Source organism: Stegodyphus dumicola, chromosome 7 (assembly GCF_044657685.1).
Source record: "Stegodyphus dumicola isolate Sdum_Otavi_A_Nest chromosome 7, ASM4465768v1".
Classification (NCBI taxonomy): Eukaryota; Metazoa; Arthropoda; class Arachnida; order Araneae; family Eresidae; genus Stegodyphus; species Stegodyphus dumicola.
The window spans coordinates 102,069,795-102,094,483 of record NC_140774.1 but is presented as its reverse complement, the minus strand read 5'-3'; the positions used below and the strand labels follow the sequence as shown (position 1 = coordinate 102,094,483).

At 31.1% G+C, this 24,689-nt stretch overlaps 1 protein-coding gene across 1 annotated transcript in view; it reads left to right on the top strand.

The window, feature by feature from the left end:
* Window positions 1-2,469, top strand: part of LOC118180219 (neuromedin-U receptor 2-like) — a 312,407-nt gene extending 309,938 nt beyond the window's left edge. Inside the window, exon 5 of the mRNA XM_085821406.1 lies at window positions 1,850-2,469. Coding sequence (XP_085677532.1) covers window positions 1,850-2,469 — 620 coding nt within the window. The remainder of the gene's footprint in view (window positions 1-1,849) is intronic.
* Window positions 2,470-24,689: the final 22,220 nt, after the last annotated feature.

The window sequence follows — 24,689 nt, the reverse complement described above, 5'->3', positions numbered from 1 at the left end:
TACCTAGCAACCTTCACGCTCGCGATTCAAGAAGCACACTTACAATCTTGTTTCCTTTCTATTTAAACTCAATTTACTTCTGCTAAAATTTGAATACTCTGCGCTTTCTACTATAATTTACATACTCTGGCATTGGCAATTCTAAGGAAAAGTAAAGGCTTGACAGGAAAGATAGCTTAAACTTAAAATAAATGTTAGGTAAAATAAATATAAACCCTACAAACTCTTCCTCATTTTGTAACTCAGCAAAGTCTTTAATCTAGTGCTCTCAGCCTAGGTTGATCGCTAGTATTAGTGGTACCTATATATATGCACTGTAACAATGAATGCACGTTCGTACTGATGATTTCAATTGTTCGCGTACGAAATCGGGTATGAAAGAAATTAAAATGTCGTTCCACAGGATTTCATAACGGGCCGGATTAAGTAATTAGAGTGGCCGCATTCGGCCTGTGGGCCAGAAACCATCAGCATGACGCTACAATAATTAGAATATTATTTTAAACTGATGATCTGAGCATCTATGTCTTTATATGACCAAAACTGGCTCATCGATATCAACTATGCATATCCAAAAAATGAGATGGTTTTTCCTCCATTGGTGAACGAGGACGAAGCCTGCGTGAAATACGTTGATATTACGCGCAAAATCTGTTTGTCTAAGAATGAAATTTTCCGTGAAAGACAAATGCTAATTAAAATGTCTTCATTGTTATTCAATCGTTATTCATTCAGAGGTAAAAATAAAAATCTCAGCTAACAGTACAGCAAAATTAATCACATGTTTGAATTTTAAATTGCCGGAAAGAGTTATTTTATTTCGAGTGTTCTAATGCACAAAGTATAATGAATACATAGCTGCATGCATGAATTCATTTTCTGTCAACATTAATATTTATTTTGAAAAGCTTTTTAATAAAATGCAAAAGAACTTTGATAAGTCGAAACTGAAAGAAACAAGAAAGAAAATTTTAAGAATTGAAAATCTGCGATAAGAGCAATTTCGGCAATTCACACATTAATCACAGCTGGAATTTTCTGTTCATGTACATATAAATATATGTAATAAAATGTGACAGAAAATATAGCGTACATTTATCCGATATGTAAAAATTGATAAAATACATTTAAAATCAAACATATAAAAGTTTTATGCAATGAAAAATTTCTGAAAAAATAAGTGGCATCAAATTATGATGTAAAATTACACGATCAAAGTTTTACGAAAAAGGTGAAGTAATTACGTAAGTTAATAAAATTTCCCTTGCATTTAGGATCTTTTTCTTTCTGCGGTATAAGTATTAGGTAAAAATATTTATGTAGCCAGCTACACAAAAAAGATATTTTAAAGGCTTTATGTTTTCATTCACCAAGGGAAAATATATTAGAAGTAAAAAAATATTTTTAAAAGCATAGGATAATGTGAAAAAAGAAGTGTCAAGAAAACTCTCATGCGCAGGGATATAACTTATATTTATTCTAAACAAAAACAGAACTGCATTTCTAAAATAAATTTAAATTTTCTTTACATTCTTAAATCCTCACAAGAGAATGAATATCATGCTTTGCCAGAAAGTAATGGCAAGAATTTAGGAGGAAAGGAATGCAGTGAAAATAATTTCAGCATAAAGTTTTATTTATTAAGCATTGTGTGTTAAAAACATTCATCTGACGGAGACACGTTGATCATAATTTTAAAACAAAATTTCATATATGTAAAATATTTATATCCATTTTCAAATGTTCTGAGTAATCAGACTTAGAGTAACTGAAATTTTACTGCATACCAACTTCTGATGCTTATTTTTTTAAATGTTCATGATTTTGATTACTACATTTTTACTTTTAGGTTGCTTATATTACTTCAATTCAACAATTAATCCCGTTCTGTATAGCGTGATGTCCAATCGCTTCCGAGTTGCATTTAGAGAAAAGCTATGCGCCGGAAATCCTTGCACAAGCTTTCTTTGTTGTTGCTGTTGCTGTTGGCGATGGTGGCGAGATCATTTCCAATCGCATCGTTCCAGTTCTGGATCATCATCACATCGATCACCTCATGCCAATGTTGCTATTCCTATGCCCATTCCCACCCATATCCAGGCTAGTCTTCTAACGAATTTGAAAGATAAAAATTTACCTATGAAATGTAACAGCGGAAGACTTGTTGGTTTGTCTCGCTCTGACGATAAGATAAAAGACCAAAATGCGAAATCGAAACAGATGTTCAGTTCTGATCCCAATTTCTCTCTCAGACTGGCAGTTATTCGTTGTCAAGATTATTCTGGACAAGATGGCAGCCAAATGGATATATCTAAACAAGTGGTGAGTACCAGTGCTGTGAATGTTGAACGTGAATGTGTCAGCTGTACGAATTGTAACATCGTCTTCCCGTCCAGGTTACTGTACAAAGCCGTTCCACATTCATCTAGCTCTAGTGAAAAACAGAAAATAGAAGAATCTGAATTTTAATTGATGACTACAGATATTCCATAAATTTTTATGTGATATATTACGAAGGTTGATCAAAACGTATTAAGAGAACATATTAAGTATTAACAAATTTTGTAACAGATATCATCAATGTGCTTCATTTCTTCCTCAAGCATGCAGTACATTTACTTGAGCGCCTATATCTAGTTTTGGAATGAATGTGTAAAGCTGAGCAAGTGTCTAGTATAGTCTGTAATTGCCATAATGTTAATATAGTCATCTAACCATGTTATTCTATGAGCCTTTCTTTCTGACGGTAGCTGTAGTGATCTTATCATAACTTGATTTGTAGATGTTGAAGGTCTGTCTTAAAAGGGGCTACTAATTCATATTATCTTTTCAATTATCCTTCTCTAAAAACTTTAGGACAAAATAAACTTGTTAAATCCAGCTCTATTGTTTCATCTTAATGAGCATATGTTACAACAAATCTATTTACCTAAACCGCATACGAAATTTAATTGCATACCGCTATTTTAATTATGCTTGCTTTCAAATAATTGATTGATTTTCATATGCGGTAAATAAGAACGTTAATTTTGATCGTATTCAGCCGGTTTCGAGTTCCAAATTATTAATTTCTTTCACACAATAAAGCATAAAGCTTTAACTTAAAAATAAATTGTACCTTCCATCTTCATGTTGTTTTATGTGTAACCCCAATACGTTTTGATCAACTTACGTGTTTGCTGTGACTTTAATTAGTAATATGTTTGTGATCAGTCATAAGATGTGATTTTTATAATGCAGTATATTTGTGACTGAACGTACATATATATATATATATATATAATTCTCTTTGAAAACGTGTCAAAAATTATCAACTCCTATGTCACCATGAGAATAATTTTACTAAAAATAAACAGCAACAATTATTGGTAATTTTAAGAATAACTGTTAAACTTCACAAGCTTCAATTATAACATTTGTAGACACAAAACGAGCTGCGTGAAATCTTTTACGTATTTCTCTAGCTAGCTATTTCATGCTAAATATTATTTCTTGTTATTTAAATACTAACAAAATGTAAAATTTACTTAGTTTTACCAAAATATTTTACATTGTTTTCTATAAAGTAGCAGTCTTACATAAATAATCACAAATGTATGCAGTTAAATATACATAAATAAAATATGTCTGCATTATCAAGAATGACTCGACGAAACTTTCGTTTCTTAAATTATATAATTCTAATTTCTTTTTAAATCTTACGAAGTTGTCTTTCTTCGGAAAAGGGTATCTTTTGCAATGACTCTGTGGAACTGTAATAAGATTTTACTTTATTTTATAACGCTAAATTTTTAATTCACTCCAAATTTTGGACTGAAAAGCCTTACTCTCCTTTTTCTTATTTGATCTTTTAATTCTAGCAAAGGTGAATGAAACTACCAGAGGACAGAATGTAGCTTTGTGATCTTATATAATGATTTTATTATATGCCACATAAATCACAGAATTAGTATATTTCATGTGTTAAAACTCTTAAAAAATATTTTTTATTCTGACTGTCATTTTTACTTTACTGAAAAACATGCTTTTCAAATATTTTATCCCTGAATGTCATGAAGTTAACCTCCCTTCATGTATGTACTAGTCTATGTGACCAAACTTTCTAAAGGTAAGTTGTTTATCTATTGTTGGTTATTTTTTAATGCAGTCCAAATGTGTCTTGTTTGCTAATGCATAAATTCTCTTTGACATTGCATAATCAAACGAAGAAATCGAAGTTAAATTACCCAACGAGTGATAAGGGTAATCATTTTATTACATTTCTAGTATGACCCAGTCCTGTTAAAACGGTTTATACTGGAGACCAGGTGTGTCTAAAAAAATAATGTATTATGGTTCTGAATTCATCTCCATTAAGAACTGTAGAGTACATTTTATATGTGGCTTAACCCATTTTCTTATGATTTGGCACTTTACTGTTACATCTCCTTTTCGTTAACTCTCGCTCGGATGCAAATGAGTTAAAAGTATGTAATTCGGAGTTTTTAAAGTGTTAGAGAGAGTTAGAGAAAGAGCTTTTGGTAGCGACGCTTGCCCTATTACTATGCCCAGCTGTTGCAGTAATTACCAAGCATCAGCCGTTTTGCTAGATGAAGTCATTCGCTCACTTAATAAATTGAGGCATCGTTTGTTTATTCTGTTGAATTAGTGTCCAGTTCTGACTTAATTTAAATTTGAAGTTAATTTTTTCTGTTACTGGTATTTACCAAGTTGCGAAGATTAAATTTGCAAGCATAAGTCGTGCATTTATTTTCAGCTTAAACCCTTTAATAAAAGAGTTTGCTTAAAACTTTTCAATACTCAGTTCTTATGTCATAGACGGGGCAATAACGCACTTCTCTGTTTTAGAAGAATGAAGAATTTTAGTCAGTTACAGATCCTGGTCTTTGTTTCCGAAAAGGTGAATTCTAACACTTTCTGTGCTACATCTTGTCCTCCCTTTTAAAGTTCATTTATGCATTTATTTTTCATTTCCGGTTTATTGATAACCTAGTGTTTTGCTTATTAACATCAGCATCTGAAGTGTTTTTCATCCTGCGCGTCATCAGGCAAAACTTTTATGGAAAACTTTGGTGGAACAAAACCATTGACAGAATAAATTATCGACTGAAAAAATAACCTATTACGAATTTGCATTTAATTAAGAAACCATTCATTGTTTCCAGAAAGCATTTAATAAAGCAATAACTTCCATTAAGTGATTTCCCTCAGCTGTCAGTTTTAATGTTGCAAGGTTTGAGCTTTGTATGAAAATAGACAACAAATGAATCTTTAAAATTCATTTTAATAATGCACTTAAAATTCTTTTTTTTGGGGGGGGAAGAATCCGTGATAATTTCGGTGGTTTGTGACAATTTTAGTATTTTCATTGATCTTCTCTCTCACTTTCTGAATAGCTTGAATATCGTGACTTGTTTATCCCCTATAGTTCTTCTTCTTGGTCCTCTTGTCGATCCTGATTTTAAATATATTTAATTAGCCTGAAGATGTAAACAAAAGATGGAATATCCCTGTTGTTGAAGCGTTCTGATATTCTCACTGAGTTATGATTTATTGTTGCTGATCTAATACGCAGTAATGTTTGCAAGTTGTTCTGGTAAACATAAAGCTGGTAAATAACAGTTAAACTCTAGTACATATATAATTATGTTTAAATCATAAACTTTATTTCCCTACCTGTATTATTACACTATATTGTGCCTGTATATTCAAATAAATAACCTTGGAGAATTAGTTGAAATTTTTCTTCAACAAGTATACTAAATGTAAATACTGTAAATATTTTGGTGGTTGCATGACTGGCGTTTAAGATAATCGACGTTTTTCAACTTGTTTTTGTGTAAGTGAATAACAATAAAAATGTATTGTAGTATAAAAAATGTTATAGCATCTATTGTGAATAAATTATATGGATTCTATTATTACTTCTAACAGAAGAAAACTCTTATTATAATACAAAAATGCAAGTTTAACTAAAATTCCAAATGCGCGAATCTAAACTGCTACAAATCAGCAAAGTTGCAGCTTGCAGTGAATGTCAAAAATCTAAAACTGACTTCAAACTGAGAATGAAAATAAGATTGATAAAAGATTAGTTAATAATAAATTTGGTATCAAGTTATCAAATGTTATAGGCATCCTCTTTCAATGGATAAAATGCACTGAAAGGGGATAAAAAAACCCTTGGAAAATAGTCAGAAGTCAGAACGAGAGTAATGAGTTAATACTCGATAACACTGATTGTTAATATACTGATCATTCCGCTTTTTATATGTATAAACTTATAATGTGTGTGCGTGTTCATTTATGCATGTGAATGTTTAAAAGATATTTTATAAAATTGTAATGTTGTAACGTCAGTCTTTTGGAGTCTCAATATTACAGTTATACCTTTTCCGAGACCTTTTCTACAAACTATAAATTTATATGTATTTAAAGAATTTATCCTTTATATCACAATATTAATTTTTCTAACTTAGTTCTCGAATCACCTATTCCATCATTTTCTGTATTTAAAAAAATCTCTTATTAATTAAAATTATGAAATCAAATAATAAAGAAAGTTTATTAAGACTTCATACATGCAGCATGAAACAAACAATTCTAAAAATTTTAATTAAGATTAGGTAGATTTATCATAATTAATGTTGTACCGTTTTCGAAGGTCATTTTGTATTTGCAACAAAAGTAAGCTAAAACAATGGTGGCAAAAAGCATGCTCATAGAATCACATTTTCAAATTACAAACATTATGGCTATTACAATAGCCCTCTCGTTCCAAAGGCTAAAATTAATTTTAATTAGTTTCCAATGCAAAAAATAGTGTACATTTATTTTTGGATATGTATATGTTTATTTTTGATTTATGGTAATTTTAAAAAGCCTAAGAAAATTCAGAAATTTTTATAAAAAATTCTGAAAATTCTGCAGGTTACGGAAAAATAAATTTCTGTTATATTTTATACTATATTATAAAATATTTTACTCTTGTTGCAGCATACCAGCGGCTGCAAGCTGCGTGGCTGTAATATTTTGAAACATCTGATTGCTAACAAATTTGGTTTACATCAAATTATAATGATTCTAGTGTATGATTTCAAAACTTTAAAAACAAGTCACCATTAATCGTGTGATTTAGAGTTGGCTATGCACCATAAATTATCTGCATTCTTGATCTTTCTAAAAACAATATGCTTTATACGATAGTTTCATATAACAAGTAAAGGAATTATCATAATATTCCTATGAAATACTGTCTTATTTTATGATTAAATGTAATTTTGCAGAGAAAATAGGAAACTTTTTGATGGAGTTTTCGTTTATTTAACAAACATTATTGGGTTCTAACAAAGTAGAGATTGATACGAAAGATTTTTCAATGAATAAGTAAATCCTTAAATGACTATAGTACAATTTTTAGGAAAAGCGATTATTAGAATTTTCGCATTTAGTTAGATTTTCAAAAAATATATTTAAAAAAATTTTCTTAGTGATTGATTAAATGATGTAATTTTCTTCTGAAAGAAAATTTTTTTGAATCTCTTAATTTTATTACTCCTGTCGACGTCTGTTTGTCATGAATAGAGATGGATGGGTATAGAAAGAAAGCTTTCCAATTTGACACAGAAATGTAAATAAAATTCAGCTTATATTGATATTGCACAGAGGTGAATGACAGAAAACCTGCATGCATACTGAAATAAATGCTACTGGATGCTTTTCTTCGAGAAATAAAACTATTTTTTATGAAACGATTTCACCAGCTTTGTCATTACCATCTTCTTGGCCTTATCTCAATTTACGCTTTACTGCTCTACTTTTTACTTTTTTAAGGGGGATTCATTGTAAAAAGTAATCTTTACGATCTGCATATGGCCTGCTAGTGGCTGCATGACTTAATTCATTAACTCTTACAATTTTCCTCCCCTCTCACTTCCGGGTAATTTAACAAGCTGGTTGAATTTTGTAATTTAAAATCAAGTTTAGTACGAGTGCAAACTTGTTTCCTGTAGCAGTTCTACAAATTTAGTAATTCTTTTCTAGATTCTCTTAGACACATAAACTTCTCTTGCCTTACTTCTCTCTCTTTACTAACCAATTAGCCAGTGCACTTCAAAATATGCTCTTGGAAATTTTCTTTTCAGGCAACTTTGCAAACGTGACCTGGAGCAATACACGACGGACACATACAGCTCTGTCTTATAAAGACCTTTGTGTAATTTGCATAACTTCTAAACTTCACTAGCGGTTAATGGAACTCATGACTAATCATGTTTACTGGACTGCGAAATTTTTATCACAATCCAATATTACCAGCTGTACGGAAACTTTCAGTTAACACTTTTTGATATCTTTGCTACCTCATTAGTTTCTTCGAATGGAGTTTGCAAACGGATGATAATAATTTGACACACATTAAAAGTCTGTTCGCTGAACTTTGCAATACAATTTTGGACGTTCCAGCAGCTTATGCTTTATTCAGTGTTAAGGTAATCTTAATATTAGCGGCTTAAAAAATGTTCATTGCTATGACAGATCGTATGTCAGAAAGGAATGTCTCATGAAAAATATAAATGCAGGATCTGTTTATGCATTATTAAACACAGGTTCATTTTGCAAAAGGTGAATGACACTTTCAATCAATTTAAAGAGCGAGAATTTTTTAATTTGTTCTAGTGAAGGGAAAAGGTTACAAACAATTCATGTTAATATGAAATTTTGCTGTAATTTTTAATAATTCGCCACAAGTCAGTCTAATTTAGCTAACAAAACTTAGTATAGAAATTTAGGTAACACTAAATTTGCTACTTTGCTTTGCATATTATCTTACTTCAAATATACGGTACGCAAAGTGGGCAAATCAAAATGTATCTGCATATGTTGATGCAGTCAGACTAATTGTCTCATAGCACGTTTTCACTGTATCTTTTGGATTCATTAGTGAGCAGCTAAATTTAATGCTTTGTAATTACAGCAAACATACACATAACCTTGTACGTTTATATAAATCTTTACTCCTATGTACAAGCTCCATTAACTTTATTAGACCATAATTTTAAAACTAATAATAATACTAGCGTTTTAAAACTAATAACATTAACTCATCTTAATGTTTTAAAACTAACTTTATAATCAATTTTGTGAGAAATAATAAGGAAAAACTGTTATCTACATGTGGAATTTTGGGAAACAAGCTTAAGAAATAATGGCCATTAGTTTTCTTTTCTATGCTTAAAGAAAAAAAAACAGTTCCCGTCTTTTAGCATTTATTATTTCCTTGTTTTGAAGCTCAAATTTGACAGATTATTATCAAAAATTATTATTTTTTGCAGTGACACTTCAAACTCTACATCATAATTGTATAAATAATAACAAGGTCCTTGTCCTTAGTTTTAGCTGCTTCTACAAAAAAGCAAACGAATTTAAACAATATTCTATTTTAATATTATGGTTGTGATATATACAGCATTTTTAAAACTAAACATAAAATTTTATTATGATTGAGATGTATAGTAGCAATGAAAACAAGTTTTTCATTCTTAGGTCATTTAGTTTTTTAATCAATTTTATGAGAAATAATAAGGAAAAACTGTTATCTACAGTTCATTAAAACGTAAGTACTTAATTTATACCTGACAAAATAACTGAGGACGTAAAACTGATCAGACTAACTTTAATAAGAAATATGTGGTTGCAGTCAGTTACTTTACGAAATTTAACCGTATTTGTTGCAGAATAAAGAAAAAAGTACATTTAGTAAAGGCTTTCTCATTTTCTAGTCAAATAGAATATACGATCATAAGTTTTACTCGTATAACATTTAATTATTTAACTAGTCTTATAATACTTTTATGTTTTCAATATTCAGATATTCATAATATTTACTTACACGAGTACTTTATGTTTTCATTTTTAAATAAAGCAAAGGTGTAAACGATTGGAATAGTAGTCCAAAGGGGCTTTGTCCCTGAAGGAGTATTATTTTCGTTTTGCGATTTTGCGTTGAATTACTATAAATGTCCGTTTCACTTTCCAAACTGTTGCCACCAAATTTTAGATTTCTCCATTATATTTGAAGAAATTAAATAATTAAAACTCTGCATAAATGTAGGTATATTTCTCGCATTGTGATAAAACAACAGTACCTAAAGCCATCCAATTTTGAATGACGTAATCCTACTGCGAATATGGGCATGTGGAAGCCCAAATTTTAAATTTGGTACTTGTTTTATTATCGATTTCATATTTTAAAAACTTTAACGTATTTTTGAGTAGCAAACTCAACGATTTGAAAGTGAGCAATGGCAACACTTTACGGAGAAAAAAAAATTTTTATTTCCAGCGCGTGGAACTGTATATTCGAAAATTCTAAAGATATGCTCATTTTAAAATTGTTTTGCAATACTGCTGTTAAATTGAATTTTATGGTTTAAGTGCAAAGAACTTTAATAAATAAAGGTAATACACAAAAGGTTAAAAAAATGTCCCTTTGTGCGTAATGTAAAAATCTGAAAGATTTCACATTTTTTTTTCTTTTCTTTTTTCTTCATTTCTCTTACTTCAAGTCTAAAAGACATTGTTTGGTTAATTATACCAATATTCTCAAGTACCAATTGGGTAAAGAGAGGAATCCATTTGCTGGGTAACTTTCCTAAGGTATCCGGTATTTATGTTACTTAAGGCTATAATCATAAAACTAAATGTAGCTGTTACTTTTAACCATCACAACCCTGAGCCCCGGATAAACTCTTAGGATTTCCCGGCTTTAGCCATTCGGCCACAGATGCGCATACAGTACATGAGAAATGCAGTTGTAAGAGTTTCACAAAAACAGCAATACCTGAACTCTAGAAGCAACAAATCAAAACAATAACACTAATGTGTAAAGAAATTTAGCCAAAAAAAGTAATGGGAATCGTAAAATTTATAATGTTCATACTAGTGGTTTTATCATTCAATGAGAATCATAAAACAGGTCTCAGCATCAATGGTAATAATCACTTAAGGATAAGTATTTTGTTTTTTTCTTCGAATATGAATCATCATGTCAATATTAACTTGCTTTCTTGCACTGAGGAGTTTCCTACTTATTCAATATACAAGTTACAGTAGTTAGGCAGATTTAAAACTTGTTTCACTACAAAAAATGAAGTTACTCTTGCATATAAGTAATCTGCTGTTTTATTAAATTCTTACATCGCAATGCCATTCTGAAGAAAGGAATCACATTTCAACTAAAACAATTAATTATTGATTCAAGAAATAACAATATACTTCTCTAGTAGTCCAAATGCTCTTAATATAGAATTAATAATAATATTCTTATTATTTTGTTCAAGAAAGAAAACATTAAGAATTTATATGATAAATAATGCTATTTAAAAAGAAATAGAAATAAGAAAGAAGTTTACCAAATGTTGTTTGATTGTAATAACAACGTTTGCCTGTTGTTAACAGATATCTCCTTGGTGATTAAATTTTTACTGTTATTCATATGCATATCAACAAAATATGAATAGTTTGTGAATAGCTATGACTTAACTATATCTGCCTTCGACTTGTTAAACGCACACTGTAAACGGGTAGAACGGAAAATTTTGTCAAATAAAAGTAGAACAAGTAAATTTTCAGTTGATTAATTCTATAATTTTTAAACTATCAATATGTTAATTAAAATTTTGAAACTATACACAGCTTTTTTTAATTAAAGAAATCTTTGAAAAGATATGCAATACATTCCGTTCAAAAGGATGCTATTTAAAAAATACACGAAAACATCTTTTAATTTTTATTAGATTCGTTTCTAGCATGCAAAATGTTGACTTATTATCTATTTCCTAATAATGATTTATATTAGGACCGTCTAGGCAATAGTTCCGTGAAATGTAATGTCGAAGTTTTTCTTTGAAAACACTTCAAAAAAGAATAGTATGTAGTTCTTCAGTTTGTTAAAAATAAGATGGTTATTTTTGCTCAATATTCCGGTTGTGAATTTAAGAACGCACAATCTGTCAGGAAGACGTAAGCACTGGATGTGGTATTTTAGAACAATTAATTGAATATGGTGGTCCAGTATCTTAGTTATCAAGTCTACTCCATTCAGCGTTGCTTTGTTTTTTATTCTGAGACATTAGACAAAATGCTACAAAGTTCAATATATCTAGAATATATTTATAATTCTATAAGTTCAATATATTTGGTTCTTCCTCAAATAAGTATGTAAGTTACAGACACTATAATATGAGATCACACTTTACACTGGTAATTCTCTGCAACACAAAATGTGAGATGTAGAAATGCGTTTATTTTCGGCAAGTGTAAAGAAATCAGTAGACAGCTAACAAATAACTACAGAAATAAAAATGCTTGAAATAGACTCGCAGAGCAACTAGTTTCATTTTTCGACATGACACCCACCCACATGGAGAGGTTATTCATCGATATAAGAGGGTCTTAATATCTCCTGCACCAAAGTCTGCTGGTTGCTTTTTCACCCGCTGATGAACTCATGTGTAATACTTGAAAACTCTTCGAAATATGTGTCTGTCCATGGTGAGCTTTAAGGCCACTAAATTAAATGAAAATTAATTCACTTGGTACTAAACTTAGGCTGCGCGGGTAATGTTGTTAAAGTTTTTCAACCCAAAGTCCTCAAAGCACTCTTCGGTTAACCTTGCCCATAAGACACAATATTACTGTGATAAAACCTAAGTTATAACACATCGAGCGTGGTCGTTTTAGGAGAATTGGGTGGAATGTTGCCCGATGTTGGGACCTTATCTAGCAATGTGATGCAGCAGTTAACAATGATTGCTCATCTTTGAAAACGGAACAGAAGTATTGGGAATATACCATTTTGCACTGCTTCTCTAATGTACACTGGCAAGAAACCTCAAAGGTACGCTTATAAAAACTCATCTAGACTGAATGATTTTGCAGCTAAGAACGTGAAGGGTCCATTATTTTGGCATGCCTGACATAACTTCAAAATGCAGAATTATTTGTTACCAAAATGCAAGCTTCCTTGATGTGTATTAGATTGTCCTCCTGCAGTAAAAGAATGTGTATTCACAATGAATATCGTTTTGAAGCTCCTGAAGAGTCTTAGATCAAGACTGAAATGATCTACGTTAGCGTCCTGGTGTAACCAAATATGTTTTGTTGGGATTAAATCAGGAGAATATGCTGGCCGCTTTGTCCGCTGGATTTATTTCGTTCACAAGATAATCGGTCATTGGTGTAGCGGGATGGGCCTGATAATTATCAGCTATAAGAAAAATGTTATTACCGATTACACTGCTAAGCAACTTGATATAAGGATCAAAAGCATAACATCTGTATAATTAACCTTTCGCAGTTGCACTGGTAAAAATGTATACGACAATGCGGCCATTTGAAATGATGCCTGCCCACACTACAATTTTACCACCTTTATGCCGCAGCCTTTTCACAGATGATTTCAGGCTTATTTCGTGTATTTGCTTTCTTCAGATTGTAACATACCTGAAATAATCCTTCAAACAAAAATGAGATTCTGCAGTAAAGAGAATTCAGCTCCTATCCGTGATAATCCTATTATGATGATTTTTGCATAATTACAACCGGGCTTATTTCGGAGCCCGGGTTAGTGAAACACAAATCATGACTTTCCTTGCATATTGTCCTCTTTGATACAGCTTGTCATTTATGGTATACCTGGACAGTCGGACCCCTATGACTGCAGCAAACTCCCTTGCAATCTGGGCTGGAGTCAATTATTTATTTCTTTAAGCAATCTTTGCCAAATAAGGGTCCTAGGAGTCTGATTTGACACGTTTTTGACTTTGATCTGGTTGCCTGCATACATCACCAGTGTCCTTGAATTTATAGATTCTTAACATTCGGCTTTCAGTTACTTTTAGGTCTTTGTAGACCTTGGTCAGGTCTGCCTTGCTTCCATTCTTTCAGTCGCACCTCATTGCTCAAAATCAGTCAAATACCCTTTTCGGGTCATATTCCACTTTTCACACGAAACCATTTTATCCCGTTTCTTATAAGACCTTTGAAAATAGAATTTGAACCACCCTTCTGCATGCGTGCCAAAAGACCGAACGCAGAGCTTTACATGTTTCTATGTAGAGAAGAATCCGATTAGACTACGAGATAACGTTGACTTACGTTGATAACGCTCTCAACGTTAGTTAACGTTGATAACGTTTACTAGCGTTGAGCTATCAATCCCCTTTCATTCGACTTCACTTAAAAGAATTAACCTAAAGCATCTTTTTACCAGTTGTTCCTTTAATTTTTTTACCAGTATATATTTTTATAGGCACTGTACTCATTTTCAAAATGGTCTGTTTTTGATTTGGTTTATTTGAATATGGGAAATCACGCTATTCATAATGGCCTACCGTGGCATGGTGTTATTTTTGCAATGCCCTATAATGCCATCAATAATCGGTTGTGTTGATCATTAAATCAGTACGAAGCATAATAACGTTGCTATTTAGAGACATTTTTAAAATTACTCTTCATGGCTATTTCTTGTAATCTCATAGCATTTTGCAAACTATTTATCGAAATGAAATTAAACAGCGCTCATATAAATGTGTAATCTATTTTTCTTAAAAAGCAATTTATTTTCATTAAATTTAGAATCCATTCTTCTCGCGCAGAAGAATATTAAAAAGAGTATATGGGAGTAAATGGAACTTTGCTCTCATAAAATTATTAAATTATTTTCTTTATTAATTTAATATTTTGAAGTTATTTTATTTCCAAAGCTCGCCAAAACCTTTTAAAGCTTGTGTAAAGACGTGCAAATTTCATAGCTTTTACCGTTATTCTCTTTTTAAGCTTATTCTGGCAACACTTTGAAAATTTATATTTATTAGGTCTTTAACTTGTTTTCCACAATATAAAGGTTTTGATATTATTTTGTAATAGCTCTTTCAATGTTATGAGCAGTCCCTTATATAAGAGAACATTACACAGTTTTCGTCCATAATTATTAAAGAATTGAATGACTTTTAATTCGATTTGGGACTTTAACTACTTTAGCATTAAATTATATAACATATAATGATATTTTTTTAAATGTTTTTCATAGCTCTTTTAAATAGGCTTATTAAATAATAATATTTTATACAATGTTCAGAATACGCTTTCCATAAGTGAATGACTAATTTATACACATATAAATATGTATTCTGTTACCAAAAAACTCATTTTTCTCTTTTACAAATCTTTGGTACAGAACTTAGATACAAAGTTTTCTAACTGTGTAGAATTAGATTACTTGTAAGGTATGTGTTAAAATTCTTGTCAATGGAAATTTCAGAATTGTGTATCGTAAACAGCACTCTCCTCCTCAAGTAGCTCTAGGTTTAATGTTTCGAAGTTTTGTAAATCCCTGTTGTTTCATGTGCTTATGTATTTTTACAAATTTTTACTGAATATGTGTTTCTAAAATGTTTCTCAATGATAATGCTTGAAGTATATTCTATTCTAGTCAGTTATAAGAAATATGTAAATGTATTTGTGAAATGTGACTGATAAATCGGTGCTGTCATATATCTTTGTACTGTATATCGTGATTTCATACATATTCATGTTCTATTTATATCTATAAGTGAATGTGTATTTTGAATCTGTAATTTCATCGTACGAACGTAAAAAATTGTATATAAATTAATGTATGAAATTTAAAAAAATTATATGAATTACATAAAAATCTGAAGCCATTAATGTGTTTCGAAATTAAATTATTTTTATTTAAGGTTAAAGTTAAAATTAATAAAAATGTGCATTTTTTTAAATTTTGCATATCAACTTAGACAGTTACATTTTAGTTATAGTAAAAATGCTAAGTAGTTGTATTAAATTGCTAACATATATTTTTATACTATTAAATTATTAAACTTCTATCATTTACGAATTAAAATATTTATTTCAAATCGATTCTAAACATTTAGAATTTTCCTTGAAGTTCAGTGAAACATATATATATCGGGAACGGGCTATAAAAATAAAGAAAGAATGGCTTTTAAAGATGACCTCCCTTCGGCTAAGTGTCTTCTTCACGACATTCTTTCACTCGCTTCATAAAGTTCGTCATTCCAAAATTTTTGGCAAAGAAACACTTTGGCTTTTCGAAGCACTCTAATTATTATTTGGTTTAATCTTCTTGTGGCTATTTCTTTTCTACGGTATAAAAGTACCACTTAAAATATGCTGATTTCGGAATGTTATGCAGAAATTTATGACGAGGGTTTCAAAGAGCATCCTTTTAACTGCTTTTATACCTTTTAAAATTGTGCAAAGCCATGTGTAAATTTCAAAAAATTATTTTGAATAAACAATTGATTATTTTTATCTGGCATCAGTCTTGTTTCCGAATTGCCGAAGTAGGTTAGAATAAATGGAGTAGGTCTCCTTCATATGTTCTGTGCAATGAAAATGAAGCCATAACACATTAAGGTTTGATGTCACGACTTATCGTGCCCGCTGCCATAAGCATTTTTCTAGTTTTGTATTCTGGTTGATTTAGTTTTATTTACATTCTAATCGGTGCTGTCTGCAAGTTATTCATAAATTATTGAACTTTTATAAGTCTCTCGTTTTAATTTTTCTACTTTACATAATTGATTTTCTACTTAATATATAAAAATGTCACAAGGCTTGCAAATAACCGTTTCATATTTAATCAAATATGGGTACATGAAGATAAATGGTAACTATAAGACAAATGTATGCATGATAAAACCTGGAAAACCAGTGAAACTTTCAATGGTATTTTATGTAAATTATGCCTAAAGACACTTTTCTGAACCTACGGACGTTGATATTTGCTTCCAAAATCAATGTAATTTTGTTTAATAGTATGTTTTTGAAGTTTTATCCGTAAGCTGTATGGGAGCCATGATTCTTGACTTCTTTTTTGTGACGTCATACTAACCTCCTTGGAACTCTCGCATTGTCCGTAATTTAAAAGCAAGGAAAGGGGAACGGATTTCAATTTCAAATAAAATTCAGCTGGCAAATAAATATATGTGATCAGAAACCTATTTAAATTTTCATCTGTCTTAGAAAAAGACTTCCCTTTTTATTAATTACTGGAGTGCTATTTTATTCAAAGTAACTAATCGTACGCCAGTCTTAGACAAGTAATTTTTTCTTGCTAATGTGTAACTATACGATTTCCTATTCGTAGCTCATTCTATATATATCAGGAATTTGCTCATATTTCCAAGGAACGTGCCCGATATGTTATGGATATATAAACACATTTAAGTGAAAACACATTTAAGTGAAAATATTTTTATATCTTCATTAAAATAACATTACTTTATATTTAAATAAAATGCTTTAATTGACTAAATGAAAATTTTATAAAAAATAATAATCTTGATAAATTATTTAATTTTATATAAAATGAATTAATTATGTTTCATTGAACAATTATTTAATCATGTACTTATTAGGTTATTACTCTGCTATTTTATTTTTATATTAGTGCATTGGTATACAATATAAGTGCGCTTTCTATTAGACAAATAACATTGTACTTTTTGTGAATATTTTATCTGCATCTTAATGTATTTTTCAAAGTTTTATTTATTTTTCATTTTCTGAATTATTTCAAAAATGAACTTAGTATGACTGCATTACTGTAAATTTATTTTAATAAAGTTGGATTAATCTATTAAGAATCTGTGCAATTGTTATATCAGTTGACATTTTTGCACTGCATTTTCCTTCGCTAAGCAAATTAATTCGCCAAATAAAACAGTTGCTTCAACAAACAACTTATTTAAATAAATCAACTTCTATTCCAGCATTTATTAGCCAAACAATTTGCCTATACGTTGGTTAAGATATATTTTATAAAATCTGACTTTAATGAATTGCTTATTATGAACACTGCAGTAGTTCTCAGTCGAATTATCTACAAAAATATTGCATGATGCAGATACAACATAGAAGGCACGGTGGGGCAGTGGCTAAAGCGTCGAGCTGCAGCATTACAGGTCCGGGGCTGAGCAAGGCTGACTCAGCCTTTCATTTCTGGAGTGGGTCGATAAAGTGAGTACCAAGTGCGCTTGGAGACTAAACACCGGGGTCCTGCGTCAAGCTGACCGTTTGTCCAGGCTAAGATGCACAAGCTGGCCGGAGCACACGATTTTTTTTTTTTTTTCGATTATACTTTTCTCATCCTTTGAATACTACATTATACGTCTGTATATTAATTTCATATTGCGGAATTACAGTTAAAATCAGAAAAGTTGCTTAAGTTTTGCACATATATATACTTATATACTACTCAGCAGCCTGATTTGAATGCATTGTTGTGTGCGTACAGGTTCGTATTAGATTGAATGCACAAGTCTGATCAAAAGTTAATAACATTTATTCTTATCACAAGAAATAAAACAAAGTGCTGAAATTTTTCCTCACATATATTCATACAATATCACATATATTCATAATATCACACAGTAGTTATATATTAAACTACTAAAACGTTAAATAGAACACAATTCAAAGCGCAGAGAAAGCTAATCCGATCTCAAAATTACATCAGCTAAGTAAACAACAACAACTTAGTAAACAACTGAAATGAAATGTTTCTGTCCAGTTTTTTAAAGGTTTTTAATCAGTCACAAGAAGCTTCTGATAATTTCTATTTTCTCTAGGTTTCTGGAAAATGCCACGTGCTCCTGCATTTTTACTTTTTCGGGGTTGCTTTCTCTTAAAACTTGTCACGTGCTGCATTGCACGGAGAAATAAAACGATTTTAATTACAATTGTACTAAAAATAGCTAACTAAATACAAAATCCGTAACAGAATGTAGAAAGAAAATATTCATATTTTGTTCTTCGCAACTTATAGATGGCGTCCGTGACCAGACACCGAATAGCTTTCATTCAAAAAATTTTTAATCGGTAAAATAAAGACTTTTGACTTTTTATTTTAAGAAATACAGAGTTGTACGGTTGCAAACTAAATTTTTGATTCTGTGAGGAATATTTGTTGAAGTTCAATTATTTATTAAGAATTCGCCTCACGAACATTAATAACACTATTTTCGATTTCCGATACGGAAGAACTTAAACGCTTATGAGGTTGTTTAAGAACGACCTTTACTAAAAATAATCTAGATAAACTTTTAAGCATCAATACATTAGATTTTGCTAAGATTACAGCTCCTTTTTCTTCAACTTGATGGTAAATGGCAAAAACGTAATGTGGGTAAACAGGTACTGAAGTTGTGGAACAATAAAGATGACAAATGTTCTAATGAAAAATTTGAAAAATAAATCGAAACTGTTGAACTATATAGTGACAAATTTATATATATCAAAATGAAAGTAACTGCGCTTGAACAGAATTCTAATGAAGGGGACAATATTTTAACTAAAAAAACTGAGATGTTAAAATTACATTTAAACTTCCTAAATTTGATTTAAGTTTAATATCGAAGCAAACGAATGGCTGTAATTCCGGAGTCAATTTAAAAAAATTCATGAAGATTAGGAAATTGACTTAAATAGATAAATATAGATAATTATCATTAATAATAGATAAATATCATTATCTACTGCAATGCACGAAACCTCTATCTAAAGCTAGAAGTCTTGTAGAGCGAGTTCTCCCTGTTTCTGAAAATTATAATAAAGCTATCGAATATTTGAAAGATAAGTTTGAAAGAGACGATATTTCATTTGAAAACAATGAAAGAGACTTCTCTATTAGTAATGAAAAATAATACGAATTCTATCTATAAACGTTTTTAGTTTAAACTGCATAATGAAACAGAAAAACACGTTCAAGCGCGTTGGAATGTTTAGAGGTTACATCCGAGAAATATGCTGCTATAGCTTTAACCTCTTCTTGTACCAGAGCATATTTTGAAGATACGGAAAAGAAACTTTGTCTCAGTTGACAAAAGTATTGCAACAAATAAACTAAAAGTACAAATGACATTCTTAAAGAAAGAAGTTGAATGGGAAGAGAGAATAACAATGGTAAATTTGTGATGATGTCAGAGGTCATGTGATCCTGTATAACTATGACGTCACAAAAAAATCACGTGATCTCTGACGTCATTTGTGACTTTTTTAGTCTGCTTTTGCTACTTTAGGAAAATTTTCTGGCAACACTGTGCTTGAGAGAAATAATAGACAACAGATTCTCCTGGCTTCCTCACATTAAGGGTCTTAAATAAAGGTTGTATAAGCTTTCTAAGACGATCCAGATAACAGCAGCCACTAGCTGCATCTCCTCTCAGATGTTCAAGGCATGGTATGGCACCGTTGCTGAGCGCATACAACTTCGGGTTGTTACCATGTAGATGCCAGTATTACGAAACATAGACAACAACCAATAAGTTAATTTGGCCCAAAGACCATTCCTGTTGGGCATCTACTGAGTATTCCGAACAACTGCAACAACTGTTTTAAAACTTATCATCAAGACTTCCGGCCCTACACTTGGTACTGCAGAGCGAGGATGTTATAATGAGGAGGGGCAGACTGAAAGAAAACGTTTATCTTTGTAATTGCACCTCGGACTAGGATAATAACATTTCCCATTCCCCTTGCCATCGTACTGACTTCAATATAGCAGTAAGCAGTAATCTTTCATTTGCATTCCAGCAGTCTGTATACTGATGGCTCCAGAGGACAGTTTGGTACCGGCAGTGCATGCTGACCATGACTTCATCCTAAAATTTCAATGTTCCAGGCAGAGCTTACAGCCTCAAAAGCGGCTCTGTAGTTTACTATAATCAATGGATAGTACAAAGTAATATATGCAACTTCAATATCAAGCTTGCAGGCCATTTAGAGCATCCGCAATAATCCCACAATCGAAGTCATACAAAAACAATTAATTTCGATTCCTGCAAGTCTGAGACCCAAGTTTCAGGGAGTATCAGACCATAGTGGAATTAAAAGAAGCAGCAGACGTGATTGCGAAAAGTGCAGCTAACGAACCCTACTTGAGTAGCATGAATGTGCGCTTTCCGAACTCTTATCTGAATTAATGAAACAAAGGCAAAAGCACTTGAAGTCGAGCATCACGGGCAGAAGACTTTACAATTTTTATCCAAACATAGGCCAGAATTTAAATACCGGCTCTTCGCAATTATCGAAGTACATGACAGGGCCCAGTCCATGCATGGTTGGTCTTCAGAGATTTAGCCTCAGAGACAGCGACAGTGCATTTGTGGCAATACTGGTGACCCCGATCACTATCTCTATAATTGCACACAAACAATGAATTCTCATTTAAAAAAAACCGATGAAACTAATATTCCGGCGTAGATCAGGAATACAATTAAGAATAAATACGCTCTCAGCCGCATAACAGATTCTACTCACATTGCCAAGACCCCCCCCCCCGAATTGCTGACAGCCTTGAATAGCTTCTCTGCTACTTTCCTCCGACACCATGCGGTTCGCAGTTCATCTTGTATTTATATTAATTTACTTAAAATCTTGTTTTGTGTGCTTTTATAGTTTAATAGTACTAGATACCGCTATGTATTCTACCCCAATTAGATTTTTATTATTTTCCTTTACATTATCATTTGCGTAGAGGTATTTACAAGTCTGTTGTATTTAAGTATGTAATGTAAGTATCACCCTGCATTTTCATTTTAGCAAACATCGAACATGCCCTCACCTTGCTATTCAGTTTTCTTTTATTCCCGATATTTTACTGTTTAATGTATTGCACAGAATTGCAAAATTTGATTCTGCCCCTACGGTAATATCGTAACATACGCAACTAGACACAGATATGTATGCTACTACAATTAGATTATTATTCTTTTCCTGAATGTTAATATTTGAGCATAAATATTTGTACGTTAGCTATATTCAAGTATGTATGTAAGTATTATCCTACATTTTTTATTAGCAAATCTTTTATATATACCCAAACTTTGAGACTCTGTTTTCTTTTATTTCAATTTTATTATAATGTATTCTTCTGTTTTTCTGTACATTTTTAATGAGTCTGATGTATTTAAGTATGTATGTAAGTATTATATTGCAGTTTTCTTTTTGCAAGTCTTGTATATGTCATTTTTGTTTTCCTACTAAAAGACAGACCCCGGGAGCAAATCATGCAGCTAAGTTCATAAATAGTTTTGATAATGGGCTTTAATGGAAGAGAGGCTAATTCAGGCTAGTGGAGGACTGCATTATTATCAGTGTAAAAGTAAAATATGAGAAAAGACTAAAACGAACTCATAAACTTTAATTGCTTAAAGCAGCAATTGCCTCTCATAATAAAACAATTTTTATTGTATTCTTTCTAAGATAAAAACAGTTCAACAGTTTCTGTGATTTGGGAGAAAGCTTTTTATGAACAACCATCAGTTGTTAACTAAAATTCGAACAAAATAGCATACCAAAGAATAAATATTGGATAACTAAGGCAACAAAAATCGGAGTATGTTACAGAAATTTGCAGGACAAGTTTTGAAAGTTTAAATAAAATCTCCTTCTTCAGCTGCAGGAGGGAAAATGACGAAGAAGAAGCTTATGTTCAAGAGATAAAAATAAATTAGAAAATTTGGAAATGTTCTAAATAAGAAAAGAAACAGAGCCGTGAGCTTCATCTTTTAATAAAGTAAAAACAGTTATGAATTATTTTCCTTAAAAGCTGAAGGTTAAGACATATTAGATTTAGGCTGATACTTATCGCTTTAGTTTTTCAGTACAGATAATAACTGTGTAATCCATTTTGCATTAGGAAAAGTTTTCGCAGCTTCAATTCTAGTTGCGTTCCTTATTTTGCATGCATTGTACGACTTGAACAGAAAAATATTGTTTCTGTAGATTTTGACTCAATTTAGCTTTCATCCTAGTGTCTGTTATCAACATTAATATATCGTGAAGGTTTTAGATGTGTCTTGCTTAAAGCTTTTCATATGGAATAAGTATAAAGGCAGATAAAGGTACACCTTCCTGATTCCTCCCTTGATGAAGTATTCCATCATATGTCTCAATAACATTTTCATTCATTTTATCACAGTAATAATGTTTTAAATTTCAAGGTCATTACCACCAATGTTAATTCATACATCCTAAAACAAGTTAACACAGATTCCGATCAGATACGACCACGAAATTTTATTAAGGTTGCATAATCTTTTTTCTTCATCTTGATTTAAAATGCCTATCTCTGTACCTTTCAATGTTGATTTTTATTTGTATTTAACTACATTCAATTTTCTGCAAATTTCTTCATAGATTTAGTAGCCCATACTTACAGAAATATATAAACAAATTCCATAGCCCTGTCATTTTGTGTAATCTAATGCAGGTAAATTTTCACTTGCGCTTTAATTAGACATTGTTGCACCTGTTGAAATTAAAATTCTGTTTTGTGTTATCTGCAATATTATGAGTGCATCACACCCACCAGAGATTAAACCCGTGGTGAAATTTCAAGCCCTTTGTTAAGTTTGTCTGTAATTTTTTAGCCTTTTGATCCTTTTGTTTCCTTATTTATTTCGAGAAAGGCGCATCTGTATGTCATAATAATACTTATCATAATCTTTCTCTAAAAATTATGGTTTTCTCTGGTGCCGCGTAAGTTTCACCAAACGCGTTGTAAATTTCATAAAATTTAAACAGATAGTGCTAAATGCAGGGTACGTTTAACAAATTTATCACTGAATGTTAAAAAGTTTTAACATGGGCGCAATGGTATAAAGTCTCGTTGTTTATTTTGTAATACCTACTGTCAGTATAAATAACTCCGCTAGCTCAGTTTGAATGAGAATAAGGTGTTACGTATGTTCTAGAGGTGAATTATCACCAGCACAACTTAACAGCCTTAACAGACTTAATTCTTAACAGACACAGTAGTAAAATAACATTAAATTCTATCTATCTCACCACTTGTGATAGATGAAATTAAAATATGCAAACATAAAATTCTCAGCAAACTAGATTGGTTTTTTTTCAACACAAGCTATTTTTTAGATTTTCTATGAGTTCAACAATTTTAATCTAATCTGAACAGAGACTACAAGCTTTGCCTATTCCTCGACAGAAATTCTAACACAGGACTTACCAAAAATATAATTTATCTTCAAGCTACAATATCTCAATCAAGACTAGCACTGGAGTCGCCAATAGAAATTAATTTAATGGGAAAGGCAGCAGTACACCCCAGGCCAAACTCCTACACAGATATTCGTAATTCCTATACCTCATTATAGTAAATCTACTTACCACAATATATGTATCAAATGATATCAAACTTATATATGAAAAAATATAAGCTTAAACCATTTCGTTTGCTAATATTTATTTACTGAAATATTAAACTAAAAATAAATTGAAGAAACAAATAAAATACTTTAATTAATCATTTATTTCTGATATTTATTTTCTAGATATTGAAACTCATGGTTCTGGTCAAATTTTCTCAGTGGTAAAAAGCTTATCTGGCCAAAAGGGAAGAGAGTTAATTTAAATCTGAATCAGAAACCTGTAAGATCTCCGTAATATTGTAGGGTTTATATTTATTTTAACTAACATTTATTTTAAGTTTAAACTATCTTTCCTGTCAAGCCTTACTTTCCCCTGGAATTGCCAATGCCAGAGTATGTAAATTTTAGTAGAACGCGCAAGGATTCAAATTATCAGCGGAAGTATTCTGAGTTAAATAGAAAGAAAACGAG